This window comes from Cynocephalus volans, chromosome 17 (genome assembly GCF_027409185.1).
Source record: "Cynocephalus volans isolate mCynVol1 chromosome 17, mCynVol1.pri, whole genome shotgun sequence".
Lineage (NCBI taxonomy): Eukaryota > Metazoa > Chordata > Mammalia > Dermoptera > Cynocephalidae > Cynocephalus > Cynocephalus volans.
Window position 1 is genome coordinate 43,128,657 of NC_084476.1, and position 19,359 is coordinate 43,148,015.

The 19,359-nt window shown below is 50.9% G+C and overlaps 1 protein-coding gene across 4 annotated transcripts; it reads left to right on the forward strand.

Annotated features, from left to right (window-relative positions):
- Positions 1-3,570: 3,570 nt before the first annotated feature.
- NOL6 (nucleolar protein 6) lies at positions 3,571-19,104 on the forward strand. 4 transcript variants are annotated; one of them, XM_063082348.1, is made up of 26 exons: positions 3,571-3,718; positions 4,781-4,987; positions 5,073-5,189; positions 6,577-6,756; positions 7,112-7,280; positions 7,503-7,637; positions 7,723-7,886; positions 7,973-8,093; positions 8,315-8,373; positions 8,463-8,564; positions 8,744-8,859; positions 12,080-12,257; positions 12,431-12,553; positions 12,690-12,838; positions 12,985-13,060; positions 13,293-13,433; positions 13,575-13,692; positions 13,771-13,925; positions 14,100-14,263; positions 14,633-14,785; positions 15,015-15,112; positions 15,869-15,993; positions 16,103-16,192; positions 16,606-16,800; positions 16,911-17,012; positions 17,210-19,104. In XM_063082348.1, the coding sequence occupies exons 1-26, from the start codon at positions 3,665-3,667 to the stop codon at positions 17,357-17,359; spliced, it is 3,441 nt and encodes a 1,146-aa protein (XP_062938418.1). In that variant the 5' UTR covers positions 3,571-3,664; the 3' UTR covers positions 17,360-19,104. The 4 variants fall into 4 exon arrangements, with proteins under 4 accessions (XP_062938418.1, XP_062938419.1, XP_062938421.1 ...); XM_063082349.1 differs by having other exon boundaries at positions 6,676-6,756; XM_063082351.1 differs by lacking the exon at positions 13,293-13,433.
- The last annotated feature ends 255 nt before the right edge of the window (positions 19,105-19,359 follow it).

A 19,359-nucleotide genomic window follows, 5' to 3' on the forward strand; every position in this document is an offset into this window, starting at 1 on the left:
ATTCTAATGACTGAGACAAAAACAAGTAACTGGTAAGGGCTGGCCTGTGGCTCACTTGGGAGAATGTGGTGTTGATAACACCAAGACCACGGGTTTGGTTCCCTATATAGGGATGGCCAGTTAGCTCACTTGGGAGAATGTGGTGCAAAGAACACCAAGTCAATGGTTAAGATAAACTTACTGGTCATCTTTTAAACAAACAAACAAACAAACAAACAAAAAACCAAGTAACTGGTAGATAAATAATATTCTTACAAGTTTTGGTGAGTACCAATGAAAGTGATTAAATGGGTGCCTAAGACTGAAAATGTTGGGGCAGGATGCAATTTTATTTTTATTTTTAGGACGCAATTTTAAATGAGGGCAGGGTGGAAGCAGGAGAATTCTCTGTGAGGTTACATGTAAATAGATAGAACTGACCTGTGAAATGTGAAGGCAAGTTTTTCCAGGTTTCTGGCTTGTGATCAACATATCTTATTTCATAGGTGTAATTTTTTTTTTTTTTCCTTTTTAGTAGCTGGCTGGTATGGTGATCCAAACCCTCGGCCTTGAGTGTGGTTATCAGAACTATACTCTCCCAACTGAGCTAACCCACCAGCCCTAGGTGTCAATTCTGGACTGTTCTTGACCATGGAGCTTGACCATTCTTAGGGATGGGATGAATGGTCAACTAACCTCTTAGATCTTTGGTCTTTTTCAGACTTGGATGGTGTATTAGTCCGTTTCTCTTGCTTATAACAAAATACCTGGAACTGGGTGTTTTATAGAGATACAAAATTTATTGCTTACAGTTTCTGAGGCTGGGAAGTCTGGAGTCCAGGGAAAACATCTGGAAAGGTCTTCCTTGGTGGTGGCTTCAGTGACACAGGATATCACACTGTAAGATGGCAGAAGCAGAGAGAGAGACTGTCACATGTTCTCCTTTCAAAGCCCTCAAAACCATGCCCATGATTGCCATTATTAATCTATTCATTAGGGCATGGTCCTCTTTGAGGTCCCACCTTTCAATCACCATAATAGGATTTTCCACCCTCTTAACAGACAGTGAGGATCAAGCTTCTAATACATAAAACTTGAGAGACACAATTCAATCCATATCAAATGGTGTGCTTCCTCCTCTCTGTCAATTCAGACTTAAATCATGCTTCTAGACTTAGCACAAGCCGCACTCCTCCAGGAAACCTTAACAATTAAACCATTCTGAGCAGAGAGGGCACCAACATCAAAGGCCCAGGATAAGAAGGCAAGAAAGAGTAGGGAAACTCCAAGTAGTAGTTCAGTACAACTGTGGCATAAAATTTGAGGGAAAATTTGATGAAAAAATGAAGATATGTATCAGAAGCATCTGTTTAGCATATTTCCTTTTTCTGTCTCAAATTAGTGATTACATATTTTAATTTGTAATTTGCAGTTTCATAAGTGCAGACATATATATACACTTGAGAAACCAACACCACACACACACAAAAAAAAATTTGAGGGAGACATGCTTAGAAAAAGGAATGTAAGACTGACTGTGGTCACATTCAGGGAGTAAACTTTATTGAGTACCTACAATTAGCTAGGCTTTGGCCATGTACACCTGGTCTTTGTTTTGTGGATTCACAGTCAAGGACAAAAATACACAATTGATAAACAATTAAAAAATTTAAAAAGTTACTGGCCAGCTGCAAAACAAAACAAAACAAAACTATAAAAATTGTAAAAAGTGAGAAGAGGAAAATAAATTGGATGAGATAAAACATATTTTAGAAAACATATCTAAATATATTTAGAAAATATCTTTTAGGTCTTTAGTGAAGGCCTAACTAAAGAGGTGATATTTATGCCGAGAGCTGAAAGATATAAAGGAAAAAAAGCCAAGAAAGAGCATTCCAAGGACAGCAAACAGTTTGGGTGAATTCTCTGAGGTAGGAAAGAACTTGATACAGCCAAAGAACTGAAAGAAGTTGCTGGACCTCAGCGAGCAAGGAGTGGAATATCAAGAAAAAGGATGGAGGGGGCTGGCCAGTTAGCTCACTTGGCTAGAACATGGTGCTGATAACAGCAAGGGCAAGGGTTCTGATCCCCTTACCAACCAGCCACCCCCCCCCCAAAAAAAGAATGGGATAGTGAGGGAGGGGCTACATTGATCAAAACCTTATAAAAGTTTGTATTTTGTTCTAAGTACCACAGGAAGTCACTGATGAGTTTTGCTTTATTTATTTTTGGCGGCTGGCCAGTACAGGGATCTGAACCCTTGGCCTTGTTTTATAAGGCCACACTCTAACCAACTGAGCTAACCAGCCAACCCTGATGAGCTTTAAAAAGGGGATGACATGATTACTGTTTTAGAAAATTCATCTGGAAGATGTGTGGAAAGTGGATCGAAGATGGACAAGACCACTCTCATGAAAGTTCCTGTAAGAGCTATTGCATAAACTAGTCTGTGCTGCTAGAAGTCAGGATAGTAGGTGTGGCATGGGGGGCGGGGGGGATAGTTACTAGAAGGCAACATGAAGGGGGAATCTGAAAGTGTAGGAAATGTTCTGCTACTTTTCTGGGAGCTAGTTACATGGGTATGTTTGGTTTCTGAATATTAAAGCTGTACCCTTATGATATGTGAATTTTTCTACATGTGTATTGTACTTCAATAAAAAGCTAAAAAGAAAAAAAAAGCTATTGAAACTATTCTGTGTTCTCCAGAAATGTCATCATAAAACACCAAAGAAAGAGAGAGCTCAAGAAATTCTACAGGTTAGGAGGGATGAAAGAAACATGACAATTAAATTCAATACATGATCATCAGGAAATAAAATGTGATTATATAAGGGATATTATTGGGTTAATTGGCAACATTTGAATACGGAATTTATATTGAATCAAGGTTAAATTTCCTGAATTTTATATTTGGACCATGATTATGTAAAAGAAGTCCTTGACCTAAGAAGATACACCCCAAAGTATGTAGAGATGTGTGCACTTGATTTTCAAATGGTTTTGCAAAACAATATGTAAATACAAACAGAAAGATGAAACAAACTTGGCAAAAGATTGACACTAAATGAACCTAGGTGAAAAGTAGTGGACTTTCATTATATTATTCTTGCAACATTTCCGTGTAAAATTTTAATAATTTTAATAAGTTATTTAATTTTAATAATAAAAGTTGGAGAAAAGCTATTACAATAATCTAGGCACAAGATGATGTGACTTGAACCAAACCTGACAGTGAAAGACAGAGAAAAATATATAAATTCAAGATATATTTTGGATGTAGAACTGACAAGATGTAATGAATGAGAAAAAAGGGAGGAATCCTTGGTGTATACAAACAAACCCCCACCACAGCGCCCAAACTAGTACCGCCCTTCCCGTTTGCACCCAAGCGGAGGAAGTGAGGAAAAGGAAACGCGTGCAAGACTTCCGGTCTAGTGTCGCGAAGAAGACGTAAATCGGAGTCCCGTTTGGCCCCGCCCCCAATAGGCGGCCCTGGAGAGTGACAGGCCAATGGCGAGTGAGTCATCGATCAATCACCCAATGGCTCTGCTGCGGGTGGAGCCCTGCGGAATCTGCTTGCTTGAACTTGAGCGGTGGAATTCGGCATTTTCACCCACGTGGAAATCTGTGGTGTGTAGTCCCGGCTTGAGTTCGAAGTGCGGGAGAGAGACCTGGACCCGGAGTGATGAGTCCGGCGCCTGCCGGAGAGCAGCTGCGCGGAGCGGCTGCGGAGTCGGAGGTGGGTTGAGCCAACTCGGAGGAAGAGAGGCTCAGTGTGCGCTCCGCCAGCTGTAGGGACAAAGATGGCGGGGCCTGACAGCTCGCCAGTGAGGGCCAGAAAGGCAGCCCACTGTGGAGGAGCCCCATTCTCGCCCTGCGTCCAGCCTGAGGCACCGAGACAATCAGGACTTGCTGGGGGTGTGGAACCTGGCAGTATTTGGGGGGAAGTAGTGAGGCCTGCTGAGCTTCTGTACCCTTCATTAGCTCTGCAACTCAGAGTTGAAGGTCTTTCCTTGCCCAGGACCTCTTCCTTGACGTTGGGTGGGGTCTTCCTCCCTCCACATAACTTGTGTCCAGTTCTGTGCTCCGTGCTGTAACGGAGGGCACACGGTGGCGCTCCTGGATCGCTCCAGTAGGCTCTCTCGGGTGTGGGGTCGTGGAGGGGACGGGCCCAGGTCTGTAGGGGAAAAGATTAGGGATCCCGCAGACCTGGATTTGAAGCCTGCTCACAGTACGGGTGTACCAGCTGTGGAACTTTGAGTGAGTGACGGGACTTCCTTCAAGTGTCTCCAAGGATTATTGAGAGGATTGAATAATTTAACTGCATATGTCCTCCGAGGCCCAGTAGGTTGTAGCTCCTTCCATCAGTGAGCACTTACTGTATACTGATACAGTCAGGGATTGTTAGGGGAGGTGGAACCTGGCCGGATTTGGGGAGAGCAAGAGTGGAGAAGGCATTTGAGAAGTCCTGGCTTCATGGTACCTGAAAATACAAGGGGCTTGACCATTGCTTAGGGCATGGCCCAGTCAGCTTCTACCCCTGCCAACTCCAAGCAGAGCTCCGTGCTTGTGCTGTCAGGTAGACTGGGGCCCTCAACACAAGGAATTTTTAGTCTAGAGCTCAGTAATGTTCCTGCAAGTAATGGTTATCCTGAGTTTTACAGAATCTGACTCCCATTTGAAAGAGGGACCAGGAGAGCAGGGGATGTCTTTACCAACAACCTGTCATGGTGGCACTTCATGTAACAGATGCTAGATAACACCTATGACCTCACATTGGCTTCTTTCTGTCTGGCCACAGGTGATAGAACCAGCCTTGGAAGTCACAGGCAAGAAGCGGAAGAAGGCATCCTCAAGGAAGAGTGCAGTGGCTGGGTCTCCAGCGAAGGGCCTCCTGCAGCCAGTGAAGCTCAGCCGAGCCGAACTGTACAAGGAACCTACCAATGAGGAGCTGAATCGCCTTCGGGAGACTGAGATCCTGTTCCACTCTAGCTTGCTTCGTTTACAGGTACCGTTGGGTATCTGGGACTTGGCTTATAGGGATGGGCCTGGGACTCTGAGGCTGATTGATTCTCCCCTGCCCCCTCTTACAGGTGGAGGAGCTATTAAAGGAAGTGAGGCTGTCAGAGAAGAAGAAGGATCGGATTGATGCCTTCCTACAGGAGGTCAACCAGCGGATCATGAGAGTGCCCTCAATCCCTGAGACAGAAGTAAGGCAGGTGGCCTGGGGAACTGGGAAACCTAGTAGAGGCCTTCAGAGCGGGCATCTCAAATAGGGGCCTTCCTATTCTCTTGAGGGGTTGGGGTGCTAGGGAGCCCATTCTCACTGCAAGCACACTCAGCTGGAGTACAGTCATTCATGTACTTATTCACTCAACAAATATTTATGTGCCCTGCAATTTTTGTATTCTTAGGATACATCAGTAGACAAAATACCCTTTGCTCTAATGTTGGAGTTATGGACAATAGATAATAAGAATGAGGAGTAAACAGTATGGCAATGTTAGAAAGTGGTAAACACTGTGGGAAAAGAAAAAAGTAGGACAAAGTAAGGGGATTGGGAGTATTAGTGGATGGGAATGATTTGCAATTTTAAATAGGGTGCTTTGGGTAGGCCTTATCGAAGTGATATTTGTGTAAGGTTTCAAGGGAGGTGAGTCAAGCATATACATATCTAAGGGAGTAAGAGCATTCCAAGAAAGGGAAATAGCTAATACATAGGCTCAAAGGCAAGAATATGCCTGGTATGTTCCTAGGAACAAATGAGGGGAAGATAAGAAGGAGATGAGTTTATAAAGGTAATGGAAGAAAGTGGTATAGCACACAGGGTCTTGTATGCCAAAATAAGGACTTTGGCTATTGCTCAGGGTGAAATGAGGAGCCACTCCTGGGATTCTTTTGCAGAGCAGTGATGTACTCCAACTTTCAAAAGTTCACTCTTTGGGCTGAGCCCGTGGTGCACTCGGGAGAGTGCGGCACTGGGAGAGCAGCGGCGCTCCCGCCGCGGGTTCGAATCCTATATAGGAATGGCCGGTGCACTCACTGGCTGAGTGCCGGTCACGAAAAAGACAAAAAAAAGTTCACTCTTCCAGTTTTAAAAAGTACACTCAGGCTGTTATGTTGAAGGAGAATGGAGGAAGACAAAGTGAAATCAGGGAGACTAGTTAGGAAACTGTTGTGTACCGAAAAATGGTGGCGCCCCAAACTGGGGTGGAAAGTAGTGATCTCTTTCTGAATACATTTTGAAAGGAAAATGGGTGTTCTTAACAGAGGTGAGTCAATGTAGTTTAGATGGGGGCTGGCCGGTTAGCTCAGTTGGTTAGAGTACAGCCTCATAAACCCAGGGTCACAGGTTCTGATCCCCATACTGGCCAGCCACAAAACAAAAATCATACAAACAAACCAGAAAAAGGTAGTTTAAATGTTTTTGGCTCAAGCAACAAAGTGTGGAGTTGACTTAATGGAGAAGACATGTTTATAGGAAGATTAGGAGTTTGGTTTTCAACATATTGATGTATTAAGATGTTTGCCACACACGAAGGGGCCGTGTGAGGGAGGCAGTCAAAGCAATATGTGTCACTGTTTCTGCCCCCACAGCTCACTGACCAGGCATGGCTCCCAGCTGGTGTTCGAGTTCCCCTCCACCAAGTGCCCTATACTGTGAAGGGCTATTTCTGCTTCCTGCCCCCAACCCAGGTCACTGTTGTGGGCAGCTACCTCCTGGGGACCTGCATCCGGCCAGACATCAATGTGGATGTGGCACTGACCATGCCCAGGGTAAGGTCCAGGGTTTGGGAGGTAGAGAGGTCCACCACCTGACCATCTGAAAATCTAGGGTCCCTCTCTTTCCTACCTGTCATTTGCCAGAGAATTGAAATCTGAATTTGAAATCAAAAGAGCAGGCCACTGCAGTCATCCTGAGGCCAGCTTAGATGGGCCCTTGAGCCAGTTGCTGCCCCTTTGGAACTTTGCCTTCCTCATCTGAGGATTGGGTATGGTGTTGGCTAGCCCTGTCTCAGACACTCAATTCTGTCAGCAGAGAAGCCCTGGGACTCTCACCTTGGTTTCATCTTTTCCCCCAAGCTCTATAAGCACTTATGTGCCTGGCCATCTCCTCCCCTGACCCCTCCAGGAAATCCTACAGAACAAGGATGGGCTGAACCAGCGCTACTTCCGCAAGCGTGCCCTCTACCTGGCCCACTTGGCTTACCACCTGGCTCAAGACCCCCTCTTTGGCAGTGTTCACTTCTCTTACACCAACGGCTGCCACTTGAAACCCTTGTTGCTGTTGCGGCCTCATGGTAGGAAGCACACACTGGGCTGAGGGCACAGTTTGGGGTGACAGATCCAGAGGGAGAGGCACAGGGTACTCAAGTGTAGGGGAGTAGGGATGTGGGCCTCAAGTTTGAGGGGGGAGGTGACCTCAAATTCTGAGGTGAGAAGGCCTGGGACTCTCAAGTATGAGGGAGGACCCCTCTGGCTTCAGGGGCTGTAGGGCCTCAGCACCCTCTGTCTCTGCCCAGGGAAGGATGAGCGCCTGGTGACCGTACGTTTGCATCCATGCCCTCCGCCTGACTTCTTCCGTCCGTGCCGCTTGCTGCCAACCAAGAACAATGTGCGCTCTGCCTGGTACCGAGGGCAGAGTCCTTCAGGGGATGGTGAGCAGGCACTGGTGTCAAGGTGGAGCTGGAGGGAAGGGCTGTTATGGGGATTTCTCTCAAGACTTTTCTTTTCCTCCAATAGGTAGCCCAGAGCCCCCTACCCCCCACTACAACACATGGATCCTGCAGGATACAGCTCTTGAGTCTCATGTGCAGCTACTGTCAGCCGTGCTGGGATCAGCCCTGGGGCTGAAGGATGGCGTGGCACTTTTGAAGGTCTGGCTGCGGCAGCGGGAGCTGGACAAGGTGAGTTGTGGGTAGCCCAGCCTCTCTGCCATGCTGAGTGGTAAGATGGCTCTGAGCTCAGGCCTCTCCCTCCATCTCTCTTTCAGGGCCTGGGTGGGTTTAGTGGGTTCCTTGTCTCCATGCTGGTTGCCTTCCTCGTGTCCACACGCAAGATCCATACCACCATGAGTGGCTACCAGGTCCTGAGAAGCGTCTTACAGTTTCTGGGTAAGGAAACTAGACTGGGAAAGGCCAAGGGTTTTCCTCATCCCAGGAATCCTCTCATTCCATCAGGGATCCTTTGGTTCCTTGCCATCAAACGGATGAGCAAACTGAATCCTCGAGGCAGGCAGCTGCAGCCACGTAGGCTGAGGGAATGTGTCATTAGGTCTGGGTTGCAAGGGAGGGGGATATCTTCTGACTTACCCACCTTCTGTGGTTCACTCCAGCCACCACAGATCTGACAATCAATGGGATCAGTTTATGTCTCAGCTCAGATTCTTCCTTGGTGAGTTGGGGAAGGGCCAGGTCTGTGCCAGGGGGCCTGAAGGTAAGGTATCAATCCTGACTGTCTTCTTTGTACACCAACTCCCCAAGCTGGCCCTGGCTGACTTCCACCAGGCCTTCCCTGTTGTCTTCCTGGACTCCTCAGGTCATCTCAACCTCTGTGCTGATGTCACTGCTTCCACTTACCACCAGGTACCAATGGGCCCTCACTCCTGGGTTCCCCAGATGTCCCAGCCCAGATTCTGTACCTTTTGCCTGTATCAGAACCCTAGAAAGTCCTCTCCAAAGAGCTAAGGTCAGGTGTGTCTCCAGTCTGAGTTCTAATGTCATTGAGGGTTACAGTGGTTTTCCCTACTTGTCCTGTGCCCCAGGTACAGCATGAGGCACGGCTGTCTATGGCATTGTTGGACAGCAAAGCTGACGATGGGTTCCAGCTACTGTTGATGACTCCTAAACCAATGATCCGGGCTTTTGACCACATCGTGCAGTAAGTTTATTTATTTATTTTTTTTAAAAAAAATTTTATTTATTTTTTATTTTTTAAAAATAATTTATTTTATTTATTGAATCAAAATCAATTATATATATTTTGGGGGTTGAACATTGAGATATGTTGATTAAATCAGTATTACTAGCATATATATTGTTACAAATCATAATTATTCTTTATGCCCCTCGTCCAACCTCTTCCCTTCCCCCATTCCCTCCTCCTCCCCCTTCTAATTGCCTAGATTTCTTCTCCTTCTGAAAGAATAATGGTTACTCTGTTAACTTGTTACCTAGATGATATGTCCAATGCTGAGAGATGTGATCAGGTCCCCCAATATTATCATAGAGCAGATGCTTCTTCTGTCACTCTGAAATGGGTTTTGTGGAAAGAGACATCCTCTTCTTTTCTTTGTCTCTGCTGGTGACTCTTCTTTTGTGAATGCACTCCAGTGGTTGGCAGACCAGCTGTGTGGTAGTTGTGGCGTCTAGCTGTTTCTGCAGCAGCCATGGTTATTGTGGTGACTGTGGTGGGCCACCCATGTGGGGGTGCTGTTTTTGGCATGCTCCTTGGCACTGGTGGTATGCCTGGTTGTGGGGTGCATTTGGTCCCCTTCTTGCCTTAGGTCCCTGGGCAGGCCCCAAGGTGCTGGCATGTTGTGCCTGGTTGTGGGAGAGAGGTCCAGTCCCCACCTCCATACCCTGGGTCCCTGGGTGGGCCCCAAGGCGCTGGTGTGGTGTGCCTGGTTGTGGGAGGGTGGTCTGGTCCCCTTCTGCGTGCCCTGGGTCCCTGGGCGAGGCCCAAGGTGCTGGCGTGGTGTGCCTGGTTGTGGGAGAGAGGTCCAGTCCCCTTCTCCATGCCTCAGGTCCCCCTGTGGGTCCCGAAGCACTGGCTTAGTGTGCCTGGTTGTGGGAGGGTGGTCCGGTCCCCTTCTCCATGCCCCGGGATAGTGGGTGGGCCCCGAGGCACTGGCGTGGTGTGCCTGGTTATGGGAGAGAGGACCATTCCCCTTCTCCTTGCCCCGGTTCCCTGGGTGGGCTCTGAGATGCTGGCATGTTGTGCCTGGCTGTGGGAGAGAGGTCCAGTCCCCAACTCCATACCCCAGGTCCCTGGGTGGGCCCCAAGGCGCTGGCTCAGTGTGCCTGGTTGTGGGAGAGAGGTCCAGTCTCTTTCTCCATGCCCTGGCTCCCCAGGTGGGCTCCGAGGTACTGACATGTTGTGCCTGGTTGTGGGCGGGTGGTGCAGTCCCCGACTCCATACCCTGAGTCACTGGGTGGGCCCCAAGGCACACGCTCAGTGTGCCTGGTTGTGGGAGGGTGGTCTGGTTCCTGACTCCATACCCCAGGTCCCTGGGTGGGCCCCAAGGTGCTGGCTCAGTGTGCCTGATTGTGGCCTCAGGTCCCCCGGTGGGCCCTGAAGCACTGGCTCAATGTGCCTGGTTGTGGCAGAGAGATCCATTCCCCTTCTCCTTGCCTCAGGTCCCCGGACAGGCCCCAAGATGCTGGCGTGGTGTGCCTGTTTGTGGGCGGGTGGTCTGGTCCCCTTCTCCATGCCCTGGGACTATGGGTGGGCCCCAAAGCGCTGGCTTGGTGTGCCTGGTTGTGGGAGAGAGGTCCAGTCCCCTTCTCCATGCCTCAGGACTCCAGGCAGGCCCCATGGTGGTAGTGCTGTGTGCCTGGTTGTGGGAGGATGGTCTGGTCCCCTTCTCCATGCCTCAGGTCCCCCGGTGGGCCCTGAAGCACTGGCGTGGTGTGCCTGGTTGTGGGAGAGAAGGCCATTCCCCTTCTCCATGCCTCAGGTCCCCGGGCAGGCCCCAAGATGCTGGCTGGTGTGCCTGGTTGTGGGAGGGTGGTCTGGTCCCCTTCTCCATGCAGGGGCCCAAGGTGCTGGCATGGTGTACCTGATTGTGGGAGAGAGGTCCAGTCCCCTTCTCCATGCCTCAGGTCCCCTGGTGGGCCCTGAAGCGCTGGCTCAGTGTGCCTGGTTCTGGGAGAGAAGGCCATTCCCCTTCTCCTTGCCTCAGGTCCCCGGGCAGGCCCCAAGGTGCTGGCGTGGTGTGCCTGGTTGTGGGAGGGGCTTCCGGTCCTCTTCTCCATCCTTCAGGTCCCCAGGCTGGCCCCAATGTACTCGTGCAGTTTGCCTGGAAGTGGGATTGGGGTCCAGTCCCCAGGTCCAAGCCTCCAGTTCCCAGGCAGGCCCCAAGGTGCTGGTGGTGTGCCTGGCCCGGAACTAATTTTTTGTCCTTTGCTTCTAACATGGGGGAACTTCCTGTGGGAACCAGTACTTGAGTGTGTGGTTGTTTAAATTGCTACTTTGCTGTTGTTTCCCTAGGGAAGGCTTTTTGTGTAGCTCAGGGTTTAATGGTTGACCTTATAGGTACTTCCAGCTCTCCAGAGACCCGGTGGATCTGTGTTCTGTAGAATCTCTGATCTGGGCCTGACTTTTTTCACCAAACTGCACCCCATGCAATTCTGCATTCCTGACCAGTCTCCTCTGAGTGGTCCTGTGCTGATTGGGGGGCAGATCAGCTGTCCTTGCCGTGCCCCAGTGATCCCCTGGTGGGCCTGTCTCCCCCACCACCCATGCTCCAAACACTTCCCCTGTGACAGACCCTGCGCTGGTCCCTTGCAATGACTCACCGGCCTCTGAGTGGCTCCCCTTTTTTCAGTTGTTCTGGCTCCTCGCTTCTGCGTGGGTTCATTGGAACCCTATTAGTGGTCTTGCTGTTTTGGGGGCCACCAAAGCCCTCTTCTCTCCTGCTGCCTCCAAGCAACTCCATCTGGAGGGCACAGCTGCAGCTTCTGCCGGCTCCTCCATGTGCTCATCAGCTCGAGCCTTAAAGCAGCCATGGCCTGAAACGCTCAAAGCAGCTTTTTCTTTCTGTCATCGTAGTTTCTCCGGCATTCATGAACTCCATAAGTCTTTCCTCCCCTTCCCCTGAGCTCCAGCAGCCCCGGCTTGGCTGATGTTACATTTTTATAGTTGTAAATTGGTTGATTTGTGGGAAAGAGTGATGCTGGAGACCGTCTATTCCGCCATCTTGATTGGATCTCATGCAGTAAATTTAGAAGTGACAGGATATGTTGGTGGATCCTGTCTCCCTGGGTGTACAGTGATGGGGCAGAGGTCCTCAGGCAGGTGCTCCAATCTTCAAGGGAGGAGTTTGTACTAGGAGCCAGCAGACCCTGATTCTCTCTCTTTGTCCCTCTATGTCCTCCAGTCTCCGTCCAGTGAGTCGCCTACAGGCAGCATGTCACAGGCTGAAGCTCTGGCCAGAACTGCAAGATAATGGTGGGGACTATGTCTCAGCTGCTTTGGGCCCACTAACCACCCTCTTGGAACAGGGCCTGGGGTCCCGGTTGCTCCTGCTGGGTCACTCTCGGCCCCCAATCACAGAGGTGAGGTGATATAGGTTGAGGAGTTTGTGGGTCTGAGTGGGTCTGGATCTAGGGCCCTAAGGGACACAAAGGGCACACCATCTCTCTAACTAGACCTTTCTAGCCAGCTAGAAAGTGTGTTTCCAGGCAAGGCTGGATTTGTGGGTTGACCTCAGTCTTTTTACACCCTACAGTGGGACATCAGCCAAGATCCACCGAAGCACAAAGACTCTGAGACACTGACCCTGGGATTGCTCCTCCGGCCTGAAGGACTGATCAGTGTCCTTGAGCTGGGTCCAGAGGCTGACCAGCCTGAGGTAAGGAACCCCCAGCATGTGTATTGGAAGGAGTGGGTGGATTGTCCTTATGCCTCCTGGATTGAGGTCTGTCAAGGAGATTTCTGAGAGAGCCCTTCTTTCTTGATCTCTTCCACTGACTCTTGTCTCTCCTCAGGCTGATTACTTTCACCAGTTCTGGGGATCCCGCTCAGAGCTTCGGCGCTTTCAGGATGGAGCCATTCGGGAAGCTGTGGTCTGGGAGGCAAGCTCTATGTCCCAGAAGCGCCTTATTCCCCACCAGGTGGTCACCCACCTCTTGGCTCTGTGAGTGTTAGCGTCTGGATGCCAGGAGGCAACTGAGCTGGGGAGTCTTTTAGGAGGGTCTGGCCCAAGCTCTTGGGGTAAGCAGCTCACTCTGTGCTCAGGACATAACCCCCATTGCCCTCATTGTGTCTGTGCCCTTTCTTCAGCCATGCTGACATCCCAGATACCTGTGTCCACTATGTGGGGGGCCTCCTGGATGCACTTATCCAAGGTCTAAAAGAGGTAAGGTCCTTGGGATTAAGGCTAGTGATTGTAGAGTAACCCCAACCCCAACTCTAACTCCTGTGGTGAGATTGGTTGGGGGAGAGAGCTGTTTCCACTTCAGCTAGGCTGCATTTCCTGGAGTGTCCAGCAGGCGGAGCACTGGCTCCACTGCAGCTGGAGCCATGGCAGAATCCCAGGTGGTGTTGGGGTTCTGTAGGGTCAGACCTCCTGACTGTCTTCTCCTCCTCAGACCTCTAGCACAGGTGAGGAGGCACTGGCAGAGGCAGTGTGTTGTTATGATGACCTCAGTCGCCTGCTATGGGGACTGGAGGGTCTCCCACTTACTGTGTCTGCTGTTCAGGGAGCTCACCCAGTGCTGCGCTACACAGAGGTGAGGTGCAAAGGGGGCAGGGTGCTCTCTCTGTTTGGTAACCCCCACCTGTGCTTCAGTTACCTATTATTCCCGCCTTCCAACTCCTGCCTGTGGGCACTCCCAGTCCCGGGCCCCTTCCTTAACCCCCCTTTTCCACAGGTATTCCCACCAACCCCAGTCTGGCCAGCCTACTCCTTCTATGAGCACCTGCGAGAGCGGGCCTCACTGTTGCCTCGGCTTGATAAGCCTTGCCCTGCCTATGTGGAGCCCATGACCAGTAAGAGGGCTCCTGCGGGGAGTAGGAGGGACAGTTCCTGCTCCAGGCCACAGTATGAGATCTCTCAATCCTTCCCAGTGGTTTGTCACCTGGAGGGCAGTGGCCAGTGGCCACAGGATGCTGAGGCCGTGCAGAGGGTCCGAGCTGCCTTCCAACTGCGCCTGGCAGAGCTGCTGTCGCAACAGCATGGGCTGCAGTGCCGTGCCACTGCCACGCACACCGATGTCCTCAAGGTTAGGCTGGCGTGTGGCAGGGATAACGCCAGGGAATGGGGAGACCAGAGATGTCAGGGTGTGGAAGAGGATAACCCTGTGGGTGCCAGCCTGGGGAGCAGAAATGCAGGCAACAGGGTACTTCCAGCGCCCTGGGCTGACATTTATTTCCTGTCTCATATCCTCTTCCAACAGGATGGGTTTGTGTTCCGCATTTGCGTAGCCTATCAGCGGGAGCCCCAGATCCTGAGGGAGATGCGGAGCCCAGAGGGGATGATCTCATTGAGGGACACACCTGCCTCCCTCCGCCTTGAGAAAGACATAAGGCAGTTGCCCCTGCTCACCAGTGCCCTGCATGGGTAAGGCCACCTGCACAGGCTCTTCCTGTTTCCATCCCTGCCCCTATTTTGCTGTCTTGGCTACCTATCTCTCTGGGAACCCAAATGGTGAAATAGTTAGGGGTGTAAGTTCTGGAGCTCTGGCCCTGCCATTATGTCCCTTTGGGCAGGGTTTTCCCCTTGTCTTTATTTTTTCATCTCTAAAATGGGAATAATGCTAGGATCAACCTCTTGGGACATTTCTTAGGATGACATGAGGTTATACATGTGATACATTAGCACAGAGGCCAACATTGGGTAAGGGTTGGATAAACAGTGGTAGTGAGTCTGAGACACTGTTCCTGGGCCCTAAGCGCCTGAGTCACTTCCACTTTCCTCCAACCCCCCTAGACTCCAACAGCAGCATCCAGCCTTTTCAAGCGTGGCTCGGCTGGCCAAGCGGTGGGTACGTGCCCAACTTCTGGGTGAGGAGTTCACTGATGAGAGCCTGGATCTGGTGGCTGCTGCCCTTTTTCTACACCCTGAGCCCTTCACCCCTCCCAGGTGAGTCCCTCCACCTTTTCCCTAACCAGGAAGTTCCCTTTGAGGCCAGTTTTCATCCTCCATGCTGTACCCTCAGTCCAAATAGGAGACGGTGGCTGAAGCCAGTGACAGAAGGGGTTCTAAGACACCCTTCCCAGTCCACGCCAAGGGTTGTGTGTTCCTTAGATTGTGGGGGAAGCCTGGGAATGTGAGGCTGAACCCATAATCTTTGCCCATGCCTTCCTCTCAGCTCCCCTCAGGTTGGCTTCCTTCGGTTCCTTTTCCTGGTATCAACCTTTGATTGGAAGAACAACCCCCTCATTGTCAACCTAAACAGTGAGCTCACTGGTAAGTGGTAGAAGTAAGATCAGACTGCTGGAAGAACTACTCTTTCTGGATTACAAATTAGGGCAGGCAAGGTATTTCCTTGTCAGTCTTTAGAGTTTCTCTATGCCTCCCACATTCTGGATATCTAAGCCTGACCCTTGACTACCTTGGGGTAGAGAATTGTCAGGGGGAAGAGGCCCAGGTCAGGCCTGACTGTAGGGATGTGGTTTGCCCATGTGATAGTCAGAGACAGGATGGATGGTGAGTGGTAAGCAGACTGCCTGGGGGCTGCGGAGGGGAGAGGAGAGTTGAAGGGGATCCTGAACACCAGGTGAGAGAAGTCGTGTGGTAGGGAGCAAGGGAGATTAGTATAGATGCCTAGACCTCTGGTTGGGGGAGAGGCATGGTGATTTCTGGTTGTAATATGAGGAGCTCCCAGTCTCAGCAGAGAACGGGGTGTCAGGTTCCTAATTCCCCAGGTGTGTGGGAGCCTAGGGTGGGAGGGGTCCAGGGGCAGGCCTCAGCTTGAACAGGCCCGGAAGCTGGACTGGGGGTGCCAGGCAGTGGAAAATTCTGCCTCTGGACTAAGACTGGGAGATTAACACCCCACCCGATTGAGGCCAATGGGGCGTCCCTTTCGTCACCTTTGTCACTTGGATAGGAGCATTGGAAAATTCCTGTGATGGACAACTGTTGGGTGCCTAGTAGGAGGGCCTGAGCTGTAGAAGGTGTCTTGCATGGAAAGATAGGCTGACCCAGGTCCCCTCTTGTTTCCAGTGGAAGAGCAGGTGGAGATCCGCAGCGGCTTCCTGGCAGCTCGGACACGACTCCCCATCATGGTCATTATAACCCCCCAGGACCGCAAAAACTCTATATGGACACAAAATGGACCCTCGGCCCAGGTTCAACACCATACCTGCTCCCAAATATGTCATTTTTCTCCCCCAAGGACAAAGCAGGCCCAGCCTGACCTAGGAGAGACCTATGGTCTGAGGTATCTGTACCCCCCAGGTCCTACAGCAGCTTGTGGTTCTGGCAGCTGAGGCCCTGCCCATCCTAGAGAAGCAGCTAATGGATCCCCGGGGGCCTGGGGATATCAGGGTAAGCCTCTGACCAACAATGACTCTGGGAGTTCTGGGATTCTATCTTTGAACCCTGGAAGTCCAGAGTTCAAGGGGCCCTCACAGGATGCCCAGTCCCCTTGTTTGGTGAGATTGAAACCAAAGAAGGCATTGAAGCTACCACGGTGCCTGGCAGTGGTGGAGCCTAGAGGAGAACCTGGGCTCCATTCAGGCCTCATGCTTCCTGCTTATGCTCCTCCTGTTGGATTCAGTCTGGCACCAGCTGCTTCCTCCATGGGTCCTAGTATTCCCACCTTCAGATGGGCATGCAGGCCCATAATGGGTGGTCAGATGAAGGGGAAGGAGGGAACCAAGGTGGGCACATGGAGAGGTTTGTGGTCCAGCTTTTAACTCAAGGGGGCACTGCTGACCCCTCCCTCGCTCCTTCCTTAGACAGTGTTCCGGCCACCCTTGGACATGTATGATGTGCTTATCCGCCTGTCTCCCCGCCACATACCCCGGCACCGCCAGGCTGTGGACTCTCCAGCTGCCTCCTTCTGCCGTGGCCTGCGCAGTGAGCCAGGGCCTTCATCCCTGATGCCCGTGCTGGGCTACGATCCTCCTCAGCTCTACCTGGCACAGCTCAGGGTAGGTCCTAAAGGGCTGACTGTCCCTGGGGGGTCTCCCAGGTGGAGGTAGGGCTATGGTGGAGGCTCCCAGGTATGCTCTAATCTTGTCTCTGTTTTATCCCTTCATAGGAGGCCTTTGGGGATCTGGCCCTTTTCTTCTATGACCAGCATGGTGGAGAGGTGATCGGTGTCCTCTGGAAGCCTACCAGCTTTCAGCCCCAGCCCTTCAAGGTATGCTGGCTGGTGATAGCCCTGTATTCCTGCACGTAGTTCCATGTAGTCATTTATGTCTTAGGTGTTTCTGCTCCACAGGTGTGGAGTGTGTAGGCTCGTGTCTCTCTCTTCACCACCCCAGCTTTATCCCAGCCTGTGTCTCTGGATATGCCTTTGGGACACCTCAACCCACATATCTTCTCTGCTCCCCCCAGGCCTCCAGCACAAAGGGGCACATGGTCGTGTCTCAAGGTGGGGAGCTGGTGATGATGCCCAATGTAGAAGCAATCCTGGAGGACTTTGCCATGCTGGGTGAAGGCCTGGTGCAAGCTGTGGAGGCCCGAAGTGAGAGGTGGACTGTGTGATACCAGCCCTGGAGCAAGCTGTAGAAGGACAGCAGGACTTTGGACCTCTGATGCAAGATGTCAGTCAGAGTGACCTTCACTCTCGTTGCATAAGGACCCTCCATGGAGGGGCTGCTGGCCTGAACACATGAGTCACCCCCAACAAAAGCCATGCCCCAATTTCCTGTCTGATGCTGCAGCACTGGGGCAGGGGCTGTGGTGTCCTATGGAGTCCCCTGTGCCTGACCATCTAAACTCCCAGAGAAGTGGAAGCCAGCTCAGGGAGGGAACTGAACCCAGGAGATCCATGCATCTGTCAGCCCTGGGCCTGGACCTTTTGGGGTTTTTCCCCCGTCTTAGCCTTCTCCCAGAAGCAGATGGAGAAGAGAAGTTGGAGAAGTGCCTGGGGCAGAAGCTCTGTCCCTTTCCCACTGCCAGGACATGTGCCTTGATCCCAGTATGCCCTTACTGCAGCAGCAGGCCTTTAGATGGGACCCAGAGAAAGCATGGTGCTGCTTGAGGGTCACAGCACTCAAATTGAGCAATGGACAGGGGACCATGTGTATATTAATAGACCACATTGAAGGGGCACAGTGCCCTCCTGTGTTGGTGCTGCTGCTTCCCAGGGTGGAGATAGTAGAAAAGGACAGAGGACAGGAAGGGGCTGGGTGGGTGAAATGGTCAGGGGTCTGGTGGTTCCCCAGTCCAGGAGTAAGGCAGAAAGCACTGGGTGCTATCCCCTGGCCTGTCAGTGTCTGAGTCACACCAGCTCTGTGTGTCTGCCTGGGTTGTTTGCTCACATGTCACAAAGTGCCCCCACTGTGCTCCTGCAGTGGGGTTGTGGAGATGAGCAAGGTCCAAGTCTTGCTCTCCAGGAGCTCCCAGGGCCCCAGGGGAGTGGGGAATGCTGCCTCATTTCAGTCTGATCCACACCCCCTTTCTGGCAGCCTCTCCCTGTCCCTCTGTCTCCCTTAATCCTGTTTTTTTGTCAGACTCAGCTCAAATAGTGCCCCTCCTTAAGCCCTTCCCTTGCCCCCAGCCTGAGGTGATCTTTCCCTCCTCTGACCTATTAGAGCAATTACTGTCTGCTCTGTTCACTTGGCAGGCACATACAGCAGTATGAACTTTTCTATTGTCTTGAACTCTTGATTTCAAATTAAATTGCTTAATTTCCCCCATTTTCCTGGTTTTAACCTGGTCTCCCATATGTAAGCTCCTTGAGTGTTTGAACACAGATTTCTTGGTATCCTTCATGACACCTAGTTCAGTGCTTTGCTCAAGTAGTATACAGATGTGTGCAGAAGGGGCACCAAGCCCAGGCAGAGGGCAGGGAAGGCCACCAGAAGACTGCAAGGAAAAGGGAATCATTAATTTGTGAACTTGCCTACAACAGGTGGGGTGGTGATGGTAAAAGGGAAAGCCTAGGGGATAATAGATATTTATTGAGTGCTAATAGGTACCAGGCACTGTTACATGTTGTTTTCCATTTCTTATGTATGGAAATTTGATCATATATTCATACCAGCCTTATGAAGTAAGTACTTTTAGTACCTTCATTTTCTGAATAAGGGAACAGGGTCGGTGGGAGGGACCCATTGTGGAGGGACTTGATGCCTGGATGATGTGCTCCATCTTCAAGATGATGAGAAGCCACATGTGCCTCAAGGCATTTCATCTTTGTGAATCTGTCCCTACTGTCTCTGTGATGGGACAGCTTAGCCCGGGGTCGAAATTTGCACAGGGAATAAACTGGTTGGCAGTTGTGAGCTGGGGTCTATATCCTTGTGTTATTCATTCATGAACTTGAAGCAGCATGCCAGGCTTTATTCTTTGAGTTTTTGTTTTGCTTTGTTTGGCATCTGGCCGGTGTGGGGATCCGAATCCTTGACCTTGGTGGTGTCAGCACCATGCTCTACCAACTGAGCCAACTGGTCAGCCCTCAGGCTTTATTTTCAGTGAAAGAAACGTAATCTTCCTTTGCCTCTCTTTTCCTTGGTCCCTCAGACTCTCCACAGTTGCTC